Here is a 15,402-nt window from a genome sequence, read left to right as displayed (position 1 = left end):
TTCTACAAACCAACCACATGCACACAATATACCTCTTTCCTATACTTATATTGACACCAATTGTTTTCATTATTTCTTTGTACTTGTATCATCAAATAACACGTCTTTAAAAAACAAACAATAAACTCATTTTTCCATATCCTTTCTGACGATGAACATCCCAGTAAAGATCTCAGCTCTTTCCATTCATTTACCTATAAGAGAATATTTATAAGGCCTAACTAAAAGAATCCACATTATTAATATGGCTGATAACATTTAATATCCTAAATGTTTATTAATGCCACAATGCCAGTAACCTAATAAAGTAATTTTAACCCTAAAATTATCTGACACAACTGGTTAATAAAAATAAAAGATCATTAATAAACATAAATTTCTTCACAATGACAATAGCAGAGCATATCTATTTCCAAACCAATGTCTACCAAGATGCTTTGCTGTATCGTGAAAGTGTCTTGAGTATTGGGCTTCCTCAATTACTTTGCCAAATCAGTGTAGAGATGTACAACTATGTACTAACTTCCCTACAGGGTGTGAGGCACATACCAGCACCATGGAGAATATCCAGAAATAGAGGACACACACACTTCCTGCCAACACAGAGCTTATATTCTAATTAGACAGGTGTCATAATCATATGGCAAATAAGCATCAATATAAGAAGTAATTAAAAAGTGACAATGTAAAATTTAGAAAATAGCTTCCTGAAACCATTGCAGTGAGGGTCACAAAATCAAATGCCCCCAAGGACCAGTAAGTGACAGGAGCAGCAGAGTACTGGGTCTAATGCAGTCATTCTTCAGTTTCAGTTGAGTTGTTGCCACGAGGGAATGGAAGCCCGCTATTGCCAGATTTTCTTCTTTTTCAAGAGAAGCCAGAAACCCCAATTTTTATGTGAAATCTCACTATTTTGAAATATTGGCAACAAATTAAAAAGAAAAAAAAAAGACATTGTGGAGGCCAAATAAAGCACAGTTGTAGGCTACATTTGACCTCTCAGCCACCAGCTTGCAACTTCTCCTCTAGAAGCCCAACACTGACTCAGTTCATGTATGGTAACTCTAGAAGTGGGCTATACATACATTGGCACAATTCGGACAAAAATTGCAATGAAACCCTAAAATTGGACGAATTTGCTTGTGTCCATTCAAAAGTCAACAAATATTAATGAAGCCCTGCCTAATATCCGCAAAGAGTAAATCAGTCTGTCCTGTTACTCTATCAGCATCACCTCTACCGTAGCTCAGGTCTTGATTATCTTACCTAGTCTACTGACTGAGTTCCCAAAGACTCCCAGGTTTAAGATAACTTGGTCATCTAGGGCCCTGTCCATCTCAGGAATCACACAAAAACATAAAAGGAAAAGAAAAATAGAAACACAACCTGCATCTTGCCCTAGAGCAAACTTTCTGAGAAAGGCTGTCAGGTGCAGTCAAGTGAAAACAGGCGTGCCTGGAGATGAAAGAGGATGCCTGCTGAGGCACACCTTCATCAAAACTGCAAAGGACTGTTTTACAAAGTGCATGGGCACCCCCAGAAAGAAAAGTCCTTGTTGGAATCAGTAGGCTGGAAGAAGGAGACATACAATGTCTTTTAGTGATATTAAGATGGATCAGTGGGTTTCCATTCATTATCAAGCTCGCTCATTAGCAGCCAATGATTATCACACCTATTCTAGTAGGTATAGCAAAATGGTGATAACTATTAATTAGTTATAATTGTCAGAAAAACTACTATATATGAAAAAGCTTTCCATCATCAGCTACTTGGTTACCCTGCTACGAAGTTAGTGCAGAATTAATTGCACAAATTTACCAGCTTGCAGAATAATGAGTTCATGCCATAGCAACCTCCAAAGGTGACCAAATGATGAGCTTTTAAGACATTTTTAAAAATTAATTTTCCTTTTATTGAGAGATAACTCACATACCATAAAAGTCACCATTTTAAAGGGTACTATTCAGTGGTTTTAGTATATTCGCAAAGAAGGAAACTATCACTGTTACCTAATTCCAAAATATTTTCATCACACCAAAATGAAATCTTACGCCATCGTCCCTTGGTATCTATGGGGGATTGGTTTCAGGATCCCCAAGGACACCAAAACCTGAGGACGTTCAAGTCTCTTATATAAAATGGCATAGTATTTGCAAATAGGTTACAAAAGGGTATGCCCACACATCACTTTATTCATGTGGATTCAGCACAGTGCTTGACACGTGACAAGTTCAAGTTTTGCTTTCTGAATCTTTCTGAGACTTTTTCCCCCAAATATTTTCAATCCACAATTAGTTGAATCCGTGGATGCGAAACTCACATATATAGATGGCCAATAGTACACATTAGTAGTCATTCCCTATCTTCCTGCACTAGGCAATCAATCTACTTTTTGTCTCTGTGGATTTGCCTATTCTGGACATTTCATATTTATGAGATCATATACTATGCAGCTTTTATGTCTGGCTTCTTTCACTTAGCTGTTTTCAAGGTTAATTCGTGTTGTAGCATGTCATGTTGTGTTGTAGCAATGTTAATTCGTGTAATCAGCATGTCATTCCTTTGTATGGCTGAATAAATATATCCATTGTATAGATATACCTCATTTTAAAAATATACTCGTCATTTGATAGATGTTCAGGATATTTCCACTTTTTGGCTCTTATGGATAATGATACTATAAACATTCATGTACAAATTTTTGTGTGAACGTTTTCATCTCTTGGGTATGCACCGAGAAGTAGTATTGCTGGATCATTGGTAACTCTATGTTAACCTTTTGAGGAACTGCCAAAGTGGCAGTACCATTTTACATTCTCATCAGCAAAGTATGAGGGTTCCGATTTCACAAATTCTCCAAACCCTCCCCAATAGTTGTTATTGTCCACCTTTTTTATTATAGCTATCCTGGTGGGTGTGAAGTGGTATCTTTCTGTGGTTTTGATTTGCATTTCCTTAACGAGTTAAGGAAATGTTAAGCATCTTTTTCTGTGGTTATTGACTATTATATATCTTTTTTGGAGAAATGTATTCAAATTCTTTGTCCATTTTTAATTGTGTTGTCTTTCTATCATTGAGTTGTAAGAGTTCTTTATATATTCTGGATATTAATCAAGTATGTTATCATCAGATGTATGACTTGCAAATATTTTCTTCCATTCTGTCAGTTGTCTTTTCATTTTCTTGATGGTATCTTTTGAAACAAAGACAATTTAAATTTTGATCAATTCAATAATTTGTCTTTTTTCTTTTGCAGCTTGTGCTTCAGGCATCATATCTAAGAAACCATTACCTAACTCAAGATCACAAAGATTTACCCTTAATGTTTTCTTCTAAATGCTTTATCATTTTAGCTCTTACATTTAGGACTTTGATCCATATTAAGTCAATTTTTGAATATGTTGTAAGATAGGAAGCAAATTCATTCTTTTGCATGTGGATACTGGGATCCAGTTGTCCCAGTACTATCTGTTGAACAGACTATTCTTTCTCCCATTGAACTGTTGTGGCACCTTTTCTGTACTCAATGCTAGGTTTTATTTATGGACTCTTAGTTAATTCCATTCCATTGAATTAAATATATCTATCCTTATGCCAGCACCACAAAGAAGACGAAAAAGTCGCTGGAGCTGATCAACTCTAGGCTCCAACTTGTTATGAAAAGTGGAATGTACGTGCTGGGGTACAAGTAGACTCTGAAAATGATCAGACAAGGCAAAGCAACTACTGTTGCTCTGTTGTAACTTTAAAAATTTTTCACATGTGAGTACGTCTCAAATTTTTCACATGTGAGTCCACCAACTCTGTTCTTTTTCAAGACTCCTTTGGCTATTCTGAGCCTCTTGCATTTCCATCTGAATTTTAGGATCATCTTGTCAATTTCTGCAAAAAAGTCAAATGAGATTTTAACAGAGATTGTATTAAACCTGTAGATCAATTTGGGAAGTATTGCCATCTTAACAATATTAAATCTTCCAGTCCAGGAACATAGAATATCTTTCCATTTATTTACTTCTTTAATTTCCTTCAACAATGTTTCATAATTTTCAGTGTCTTACAATTCTTTTGTTAAATTTATTCCTAAGTATTTTATTCTTTTCCATGTTATACATGGAACTGTTTTCTTAATTTCACTTTTGGATTGTTCATTGCTAGTGTACAGAAGTACAAATGATTTTTGTATATTGATCTTGTGTCCTTAAACCTCGCTAAACTTGTTTATTCAGCAAATGATTTATGTGTGTGTGTATTCCCTAGGATTTTCTATATATAAGATCATGTCATTGAAAAATAGAGAGCTTTGCATCTTCAAAAATCAGCAATTTGGCTGATTTTTATTTCTTATTCTTGCCTGATTGCTCTACCTACAACCTCCAGTACAATGTGGAATATGTGTGGCAAGAGTGGATATCCTTGCCCTGTTCCTGATCTTAGGGGGAACGCCTCTGGTCTTTCAGTATTAAGTGCATTGTTAGCTATAGGTTTACCATTGATATCCTTCATCAATGGAAAGAGAAGAGAAAGTTCCTTTCCATTCCTAGTTTACTGATTGTTTTTAACATGAAATGATGTTGGATTTTGTCAAATGCTTTCCCTGCCTTTGCTTAAATAATTATGTGGTTTTTGTCCTTTAGTCATATGACGTATTACATTAATTCATTTTCCCACATTGAAAAATATATACTCTATATTTTAAAAGTCTAGCAGTTATACAACATAATAGTTTAAAAAGTTATTGTGAATGTAGAGCAAAATAACTACCGTGGAATACTCTACATGTTATTTAAAATAGAAGAATGTCCCCATGTCTCTGTGAGCCAGTATAAATCATTCACAGATCTCTGTTTCAGGTACTCCTTCTAATTTTCTAACATTTCATCCATATTTTCAATCCCCATCTACTATAAAGCTAATAAAGAGAGAAATTAAGTAGAAGTACAATTTAGAAAGAGGATGTGACCGATTGACAAACTGCATTATCAACTCCTAAATCCTTGATAGTACCTGCTAATGTGAATCATTGAGGTTAAATCTTAATGTAGGCAACAATATATTTTGAAAAACTCATCGTAGTAACGGCAATGAAAATATATCTTGTCTGGGAAGGATGGATCAAGGAGAATATAAGTAAAAAGTAGAGCAACAATAGAAAAGAGTAGTAGTAAAGTTCGAAATGGAGGGAATACAATGGCTACCAAATAACTCTAGCAATAGTCAATCTTTATCACAAAGAAAACATCAGAAAACCTTCCTGTTCTCTTAGCTCCTTCTCCACCAATATATGGTTGACAGGGACTTGGTATTCAGCTACAAATTGACAACTGCTACCAAAATTCTTTCCTTCTATTAACTGAATATATGTTTTTTCTTTCCTTTCTAGTGAAAAAGCTTCCATACAGACTTTTAAGATATAGAACAGTTAGGTAAATAAGAAAAGAAAAATTAGCTTTCCCAAAATAGTGTATGATGTGCGTAGAAGAGCATATGCAGTGTCTACATATATGTATATATGTATATGTGTGTATATGTACACTATATACTTTCTTACATATGTATGGTTTTTCTTATATAACTTAAATATTCCCTTGACAAATATTTTAAAATATGAAGGGAGCTTTTTTCTCACTCCCCGGCCATCTTGGTGGCTGCACTTGGTTGGGGGCCGTCCCGCATCTAAGGCAGGAAGATGGTGGCCGCAAAGAAGACGAAAAAGTCGCTGGAGCTGATCAACTCTAGGCTCCAACTTGTTATGAAAAGTGGAATGTACGTGCTGGGGTACAAGTAGACTCTGAAAATGATCAGACAAGGCAAAGCGAAACTGGTCATCCTTGCCAATGACTGCCCAGCCTTGAGGAAATGTGAAATATAGAGTACTACGCTATGTTGGCCAAGACTGGTGTCCATCACTACAGGGCAATAATATTGAATGGGGCACAGCGTGTGGAAAATACTAGAGTATGCACACTGGCTATCACTGATCCAGGTGATTCTGGTATCATCAGAAGCATGCCAGAACAGACCGGTGAACAGTAAATCATGCAAAATTTTTCTTTAATAAAACTGGCCAGAGCTCTGTTTAAAAAAAAAAAAAAATGAATGGAGAGCCTACCATGTACAATCACTATGTGGTATGCTCATTTATACACCATACACTTTCGCTCTTAATAGACAGTCATGTCCTTGAGGATAGGATCTGCATTTAATATTATAAAAGATTTTGTCTAGTGTACATGGTGCCAGTTTATAGCAGAAACAAATACTTTCTGAAAAAATTAAGTGAGATTTGGATTCTGAGTTTCCTTCCATCACTTCTTAGCCTTACTGACCTTGAAAAAGACACTAAAAACTTTAGGTCACAAGTCCCTCATCTGTAATCCAGGAAAACTACTAGCATTTCCGGGTTTACAATTAAGTGGAAGAGCTGCCATGTTCTGAAGTTCATGGTGACCTTCTTCCAAAGCACTTTTCCCACGACACTTTTCCCACGAGAAGACAAAAGAGACAGAGCTTCCACTAGCCCATATACTACCTATGTGTGAATTAGGGGAAAAATACTCTTCCTGTGCATGAATAAAGCTCCATGCCAAAGAATGCAGCATAGTAAGTAGAGCATGGCTGGGTTTCGGCACCACACAGCCTGCATCCTGGCTCCCTTGTGGCAACCTCACAACTACCATAGGGCCTGGAGATGATGCCAACAGAGGCACAGAGCACATGTGGCGGTGCCACTGGAAAGATCTGGAAGGCTCTTTTTCCTCTGAAACCCACTGCAAACTGTGAAGCAGAATTGGCCTGAGGTAAGCAAACTACAGATATACCAGACAGACCCAGTGTGTGTCTTGGAAGGACCCTAAAGTGGCAGTGTCAGTGCAGTCTCAAACAAGCTAGAAAGATGAGTTACCTGTTCTGCAAGGATGCAGGGAAAGATCAGATGTTTCATAGTCACTGAACAGAAAAAAAGGAATGCCCAGAAATGTCTCAGTTTCCAAAAACAACTCAGAAAATTCTGTTGCCATACATGTACCTATAAATTACTTTATTACCTAAATTTTTAACTAAACTAGCTTCATCTCCAAAATATATGTCAAAGATTATCATTTGTTACCATCTTCACTAATATTTCTCTACTCGGAGCCACCATCATCTTTTGGCAAAACTATTACAATAGCTTCCTGATTGTTCTTCCTCCGTCCCTCTTTCTACCTTACAATCGAGCCTCTACTTTTAACTACACAAATCAGGTCCCATCACTCCTTTACTGTGTGAAGGGTTTTTCAACAGCAGTGGGAGCCACAGTTTGAAACCCCACGTCTGTCCCAACTACAACTATGGAGGTTGTGGCTCATTCAGCCATATCCAGACTCAGGTGAGATGCTACATCACAGGGCATGGCATGGGATCTGGCTTCCCTAGCCTCTGCCCAAGGGTTGTGTCAACACCTGCTCAAGTTGAGTGAACTTTGACCAATAAGAGACAGGATATTGGACTGTTCCAAGAGGTGGTAGGTTTCACATGGCCTGGCTAGAAGATATATCACATGACCAGACAACCAGCTCAGTTTTACTGTAAGGTTAAGGCCCTCTTGGTAATGTCTTTCTTCTTTCCTTGCCTCATGTCCCTTTTTCCTCCATTCTTGCTGCTTTGCATTTGTACCACTCAATAAAAACCTTAGCACCTAGGCTATACCTCCAGATCTCTAAGGAATAGGGCCAAAACCCTATAAAGTAGGTAAAATGTATCTTTTCTATATTCCTACAACACCCAAAACTTTCCCTTATAACAACACAGATTTTGGAGTCAGACATAACAGTTGTGTGCCCTTAGACAAAGTTATTTCGCCTCTCTGAGCCTTGTTTTCCTTATCTGTAAAATGAGAATTATACTAGAATCTACCTCCCAGGGTTGTTCTGAACATTAACTGAGATAATCAATGTAAACGATACTCGGCACATGGAAAATATGCAATAAGACAGCCATTATTATGTTTATGTCTTATTGATCTCTCTGTTTCCAGTGCCTATTATATTACCTGCAACACAGTAGGTATACCTAAAGTCTAATATGTTTACAACGACACAGTTCCCCTGCATTTTAAAAATCCCTCATAGGTGGCAAAGAACAAGAGATTTGTACGGTCTCAATACAAAAGATTGAGGAGTCTGTAAAAACACGTACATACATGAATGCTTCCTGGAAAATGTTCCAGTACTGAAAAATTAAAATTAAGTTCATTTTACCTTTGTCATTTTCCCTCTCTAACCTATCAGAAAAAAATAATTAAGTAAAAAGTACAGATGTAGTTCCCTTTAAGCATAACATATAGTCCTGAGAAAATGTGTACAAATCAGATTTCTGTAAATCAAACCACATTCCACCTGCCTTCAGGGAAAAATCACTCTTTAAATGACTTCAACAGAGAATGCTGTGATAAATTGTTTTGTGAAACAAAGGCTTCTTCACATTCATTGATTATGTGGAGTTACAATTTTGGCGTATCTTAGATTAGTCTTTTATAAGGAAGGAAACATAACAATCAATATATTAAATAAATATGTGGATGTATTAAATAAATACACGGATCAGTATAGCTATGATGTTAATTTTCTCTAGTAAAGCAAACAAACAATAGAAACAAAAAGATTCCTTAATAACCAGTGTTAAAAAAGAAGATCCCCCAAAATAAAACTATAACTAAGTTCTAATTTATGCAGTCTTTTGTAAATATAAATGTGCATCTGAGTATTATACACGTGTAAAACCCACCCAGAAAAAAAGAGGAAGAAAATGCATCAGAAATTTCGTAACGATTATATCTGTATGGTAGTTTAAAGGGGAAGTTTTCAGTGCATGTTACTTTAAAGTGGCCCTGAGAGCAGTTTTATAATCTGAAGAATAAACAGAATTGCTTGTCAAAAAAAAAGGGGGGGGGGACTTTTACTTTTTTTTATGCTTTCCTTTATTTTCAAAATTTCTGTAGTGCACATGTGTTCCTGTTTAAAAGGTCTCAAAAAAGACTTTTTAAATAAATGAACTACTCATTTCTGATACTTTCAGTTTTGCTAAAAAGTTGGAAAAGTTACCAGGTTTCACTTCCTGAAAGACCTTTCACAGAGAATATTTTTTTTTGTTCACCTTGAACTAATAGCTTGAAGAAAACAATACTGATATTTCCAGCAATCAGTTTTATGATCTCTATTTTTCCTGATGGTCAAGCCACATTCCTACCTCCGTGACTCTACCGATGGTATACAGGTATTGCTCCACTTCCTGTAAATGCGTAAGGTAAACACTGTGTCCTCAAGAGTAGTTAGGCAATGCTCCCAGACAGAATTTCAGACGGCTGTCTTTCTTACAGGAAGATACACAATTTTCCAGGTAAGAGCTGGCAACCTTGAGGATTCCTCTTTACATTGGGATTGGGAGTCTGTGCCTCTGGCTACCCTACAGTATACTGAGTTTCAATTAGAGGTTTATCATACAGTTATGAAATGGTTTGTGCAGCTCACTAATTGGAAAGCTTGCCTTTCTAGAAAATTCTTCTATCGGCAGGTAATATATTAAGTCTAGCTTCTTTTCTCCTCTCCCTTTGCCAGCCTTGGTAGGTGTCAAATACCTACAAACCATAGGTTTATCTCCTTTATTGTAGCAGGTACAATGATTTAGGATAACAATAAAATCATGGTGTTTTTCCCAGGAATCATGAAAAAAACATGTGAAAGTTTACTTTCTTAAATCCAACAACTATCCTTGGTATTACCTACTATCTTTAGAGTTCTGAATTAAAAAGTTTCTGGACAGTGATTATATTGCCAAAAAAAAAAATGTTATGACTCAATATTTAATCTCCACCATTTTAATTGAATGCTTTATGATTGTTTGTTTTTCCACCTTTTGATAGAGCATATTTATAGCAATCATTCAACACACTGCTACCCAGAGCCCATAGTATCCAAAAGAAAAACACTTGAAGATACTAAGAGCCATTTTTCTTCCGGTTCAACATCACTAATCATTAGGGAAATGCAAATCAAAACCAGAATGCGATACCACTTCACAGCCGTTAGGATGATTATTATCAAAAAAACAGAAAATAGCAAGTGTTGGTGAGAATGGAAAGAAAATGAAACTTCTGTGCATTGTAGATGGGAGTATAAAATGGTGCCGCAAATGTACAACACAGTTTGGCAATTCCTTAAAAAGTTAAACATAGAATTACTACATGATATATACAAGAGAACTGAAAGCAGGGAATCAAACAGATATTTGTATACAAATATTCACCGAAGCATTATTCAAATAGTCAAAAGAAGCAAACTAAATGCCCAGCAACAGATGAATGGATAAACAAAATGTCATATATACATACAATAGAATATTATTCAGCCTTAAAAAGGAATGAAATTATGACACATGCTGCAACATAGATCAACCTTAAAAACACTATGCTAAGTGAAATAATCCAGACACAAAAGGACAAATAGTGTATTATTCCATTTAGATGAGGTGCCTAGACTAGGCAAATTCATAAAGACAGAAAGTAAAACAGAAGTTACCAGGTATTGGGGGAAGGGCGAGATGGAGGATTACTGTTTAATGGGTATAGAGCTTCTGTTTGGAATGATGAGAAACTTCTAAAAATGAATAGTGGTGACGACTGCACAACACTGTGAATGTACTTAATGCCACTGAATTGTATACTTAAAACTGGTGACAATGACAAATACATGGCAATAGAAGAATTGACTTTGGGTGGTGAACACACAATGCAGTGTATAGATGATGTATTATAGAAATACACACGTGAAACATAATTTTACTAACCAATGTCACCCTGATAAATTTAATACATTTAAAAAATTGGTTAAAAATGATAAACTTTTAAAAAGAGATACTTAACATTTCAAACAAAAATAATAACAACGTAGTGTGAGTTTACAACATACATAAAAATAAAATGTATAATAACAGCATGAAGATTGGGAGGAGAGAAATGGAATAACATATTGTTAGATTCTTATACTTTAAGTGAAGTGATATATATCACTTGTGGGTAGACTGTGATGTTAAAGAAATACAGTATAAATCCTAAAGCACTCAAGAAAATGAGAAAACAGAGTTATGGCCAATAAGCCAACAAAGGAGACATAATGCAATCATGAAATACCAAGAGTGAAAATATAGCTTCATCTAAGGATTTCCCCTTTAAGAAACTCCTTGATAAAATGCAGTACATATTTTTATCACCCAGTGAAAGATTAGTTTACTAAAACCTACTGAGAAGTATAATTAAGTCAATGAAAACACATGGCAAAAGCACTTACTGCCCAGACCGGTGATGTAAAGCCCAGAATTGCAGCCTTAGCTCCATCAGCAACATAAGGAATAATATTTTCTCCCAGACGTGTATCTCTGAACAAGGCCCTAAGGATATTTAAAGCATGAACCTAGAATAAAAAATTCAAAATTATTTGTGGGTTGAAGACTGGTAATTCTAAACCTGTACATAGCTAATAGCATAGTCTCAAAACAAAAGTTACCAAATTACCAGAAGAAATAGACACACCACAAATGAAGTAGCAGATTTTAATAAAACATATCCAATAATAAATTTTTTAAAGTTAGTAAGATTTGAACAATGTACTAAAAAAGCTTGATCCAATGGACATATATAGAATCCTGCATCTAACAGAGACAACACATTCTTTTCAAGCAAACATGAAACATTTAGTTTTTAAAATGACCTCAAACCTAGCCACAGATGTAGTCTCAACAAATAACAAATAATTACTGATTATGCTCTGATAACAGTAGAATAAATTTGGAAATCGATTTTTTAAGATACTTTTAAAACTGACACATTTTAAAACACTGGTCAAAAAAAATTTTTTTTAATATTTAGAACTGAACAATAACGAAGATGCTACATATCAATACTTGTGGGATGCACTTTAAGTGGAATTTTAAAAAGTGTGTACCTTAAATGCTTGTATTAAAAAAGAAAAACTAAAAATGTGCTAAGTGTCTGATTAAGACAATAGAAAAGGAACAATAAACTCAAATTAGAGAAAGAAAATTTAAAAGAGCAGAAAATTTGAAAATAGCAATGACTAAGAACATTAACAAAATCAAAAGCTGATTCTTTGACACAGGAAAAAACCTCTGACAAGATTAACCAAGAGAGAGGAGAAAATAAGCAGTATCATGAATACCAAAGAGGACATGATTACAGATACATCAAAGAATAAAGCAAAAAACTAATAACTATGAATGATACTATCAAATCAATTAGAAAAATTAAAGCAAAACAAACAATTTCCTAGAACAGAGAATTTATCAAAACAAATTCAAGGAGAAATTGAAAAGCTAGATAGATACTACCATTATATAAAGAAAATCAATAGTTAAAACTCCTACCCACAAACCAAAAGGGAAAAAAAAAAAACCAAACCAACAAAACAACCACAAATATTCAAAGAATAGATAATCTCACTCTTCTATAAACTGTTTAGAGAAGAGAAGACTCCCAAATTTATTTTATCAGCCTAGTACAGTCCGGCTATCAAAATAATGTAAGAACAAGTACTTTGCGAAAATAGTAGTATCCACTAAAGCTGAAAATACACACACCCAATAACCATCCTAGGTATCTACTCAAAACAGAGGTACGTATATATTCACCATTAGACATGTACAAGAATGTTCTTAAAAGTACTATGCTTAATTACTCAAAATAAAAAACTGCCCAAGTGTTCATCAACAGAAGAATGGATAAATTGTATAATACTATGTAGCAATGAAAATGAATAAATTACAACATGGATGGATATAAAATACACAACGTTGATCAAAAGAAATCATATCTACAGAATTGCACACCTGAAATCTATGTAATTATACTAACAATTGTCACCCCAATAAATTAAAAATAAATTAAAAAAAAAAAAGAAAATAATGAAAAAACAAAAAAAAACAAAACAAACAAACAAAAAAGAAATCATATCAAAAGAATATATAGTTATGGTTCATTTACATGAAATTCAGAAAACAGATAAAACTAAAACTAAGGTGTTAAAGTTAGGCTTTAACAGTGGGTACTGTTGGGGGGAAGTGCTAATCAGAAGGGTGCATGATGCTTAAATGTTCTGTTTCTTGCAGGTTACGTGTGTTCATTTTGTAAAACTTTACTGAGGTACACATATGATTTGTACATGTCTTTGTATATATGTTACAATTAAATCAGGATTTTTACATAAAAAATAAGGATGAAAAAGAAAACCACAGGCCAATCTCACTTATGAATACAGTAAAAATATGTGCAAATATTTTTAAAAAATGTTAAATGAATTTAGCAATGTATAAAAAAATTCATATCAAAGTTGGGAGCTAATTCTCTAATACAAATGCAAAGATTGCATTACATTGAAAAGTTAATATAATTCATGATATTTGCAAATTCTAGAAGAAACAGTTATGATATAATACATTTATTAACATTATTAAGATGCTTGAAAACATTCAATAAAATTCAATTTCCTTAATGAGACAGAAGACAGATGAAAACCTATGGCAAATACCAGAAACAACATAAGGATGTCTCTATTCCTATTTCTATACAAAACTATACTACAAATTCCAGTCAGAAGAATAAGATATGAAAAATGTTTTAAAGAATAAGTATTAGAAAGGTAAAACCAATTTAGCATTATTTACTGAGGATATGATTACCTACAAAGAAAATTCAAGAGAATTTACAGACAAGTCATTAGTTGTATTACAGCAAGTCAGGTAGGTTCCTGATATAAGCACAACAATAACCAAAGAATTCATTACTTTTATACACACCACCAAAATACAATATAATTTTTAAAATACCATTTATAATCTCAAGAAAAAATATAAAATATGTAGATAGAAATCTTACAAAAGATCTGTTAAGATTTTATGGAAAATTATTTAAAATAATGAAAAACATTAAGAAAGAACTGAATGAATAACAGAAGAAATAAGCCAGGCTGACGGACTGGAAGATTCAATATCAAAAAAGAAGTTGTTTTTCCTAAATAAATCAATGAATTTAAATTCTAAATTCCAACCAAAAGCCAAAAGGGCCTTTTGTTGAACGTAAGGTGATTCTAAAACTTAATATGGCAGAGCAATGGGACAAATACAGCCAAGATAATTCTGAAGAAACAAAGAGAGAGATTCACCCTACTAGACATCAAAACTTATTAGAAAGATAAAGTAATTAAAATAGTAACTGTGGCCCAAGAATAGACTAATAGACCAGTAGAATAGAGCACAGAAACTGATAACGCGTATCGATAGAAACAGTACATGATAGAGCGGTGTTATAAATCAAGGGAAAAGGATGTATCATATCAAAAATACTTGCATATTATTTAACAAGTGGAAAATAATAAAATTATTTTCTTATCTTACATATAAACAAACACAAATTACTGGTAGTGTAAAGACAGAAATCTGACAAGTAAAATTTTACAACTTTAAAAAGAAAATATAAACTATCTTTCTGACCTTTGAGTATGGAAGGATTTCTTAAACAAGATCCAAACGCATAAACCATAAAAGAAAAAGCTGACATACTCCATTTTATTAAAATTTGAAACTCCAATGCAATAATTGAGACCATAAGCAAAGGGACAAGAGAAGTTTACATTGGGAGAAGATACGTGCAATTCAAATAACCAAAAAGGATTTATATCAGGAAAATAATTTTAAAACAACAACAAAAAAATCTAACTCCTACAAAACAAAGACAAATAGCCGAATTAAAGGCAGGCAACGTCTGTGAAATAGGTAAGTCACAGATGTAATCCAAAAGACTAATAAATATATGAAAAGATGTCAAAGCTAGCTAGTTAACAGAGAAACGCAAAATTTTGGAGAACACCAATTCACACCAAGCAGAAAGGTAAAATTGTGTACAGTGTAGTACTGTTCAGAAATTAAAATGCACTTGGGGCTTAGTAATCTTAAAAACTAATGTTGATTGAAGAAACCCAAACTGTAAAAAGATGTGTAGATGACACCATTCATCTAAAAAAAGTAAAAGGTCATAAAATGAACAAGTGCATAGGAATGACTTGTATTAGTGATTACAGCTGAGGAGGAAGAAAGAGGAATGGGATAGGGTAGGAACAGACAGTGTATACAGCTGTATCTGTAATGTTTTACTTCTTAAACTTGGAATTGGTTTCATGGATGTTCACTATTCATTTACATTTTTATATGCTGGCGTGTTTCACAGATACATAATAAAAATAATAAATAAAGCATAGGAGGGGAGAAGGAAAGCAAATCATCAACTAAGATCTAGAAGACTGGTCAGAGGCAAATTTTGAAATTTGACCAATCTAATAAAAGTGATCACTAACATGCCAT

The 15,402-nt window shown here is 34.1% G+C and overlaps 1 protein-coding gene and 1 pseudogene across 4 annotated transcripts in view; one reads left to right on the top strand and one right to left on the bottom strand.

Annotated features, from left to right (window-relative positions):
- Positions 1 to 15,402, bottom strand: part of THADA (THADA armadillo repeat containing) — a 291,641-nt gene that overhangs the window by 204,386 nt on the left and 71,853 nt on the right. For all 3 annotated transcript variants that reach the window (XM_033125139.1, XM_033125141.1, XM_033125140.1), the window contains exon 25: positions 11,322 to 11,444. In XM_033125139.1, coding sequence (XP_032981030.1) covers positions 11,322 to 11,444 — 123 coding nt within the window. The remainder of the gene's footprint in view (positions 1 to 11,321; positions 11,445 to 15,402) is intronic.
- LOC117033153 (60S ribosomal protein L30-like) lies at positions 5,624 to 6,033 on the top strand (annotated as a pseudogene). The gene has a single exon (XR_004424846.1). The product of XR_004424846.1 is annotated as a 60S ribosomal protein L30-like (transcript).

This window comes from Rhinolophus ferrumequinum, chromosome 13 (genome assembly GCF_004115265.2).
Source record: "Rhinolophus ferrumequinum isolate MPI-CBG mRhiFer1 chromosome 13, mRhiFer1_v1.p, whole genome shotgun sequence".
In the NCBI taxonomy this organism is placed as follows: Eukaryota; Metazoa; Chordata; class Mammalia; order Chiroptera; family Rhinolophidae; genus Rhinolophus; species Rhinolophus ferrumequinum.
This window is presented reverse-complemented; position numbering and strand designations above follow the sequence as displayed.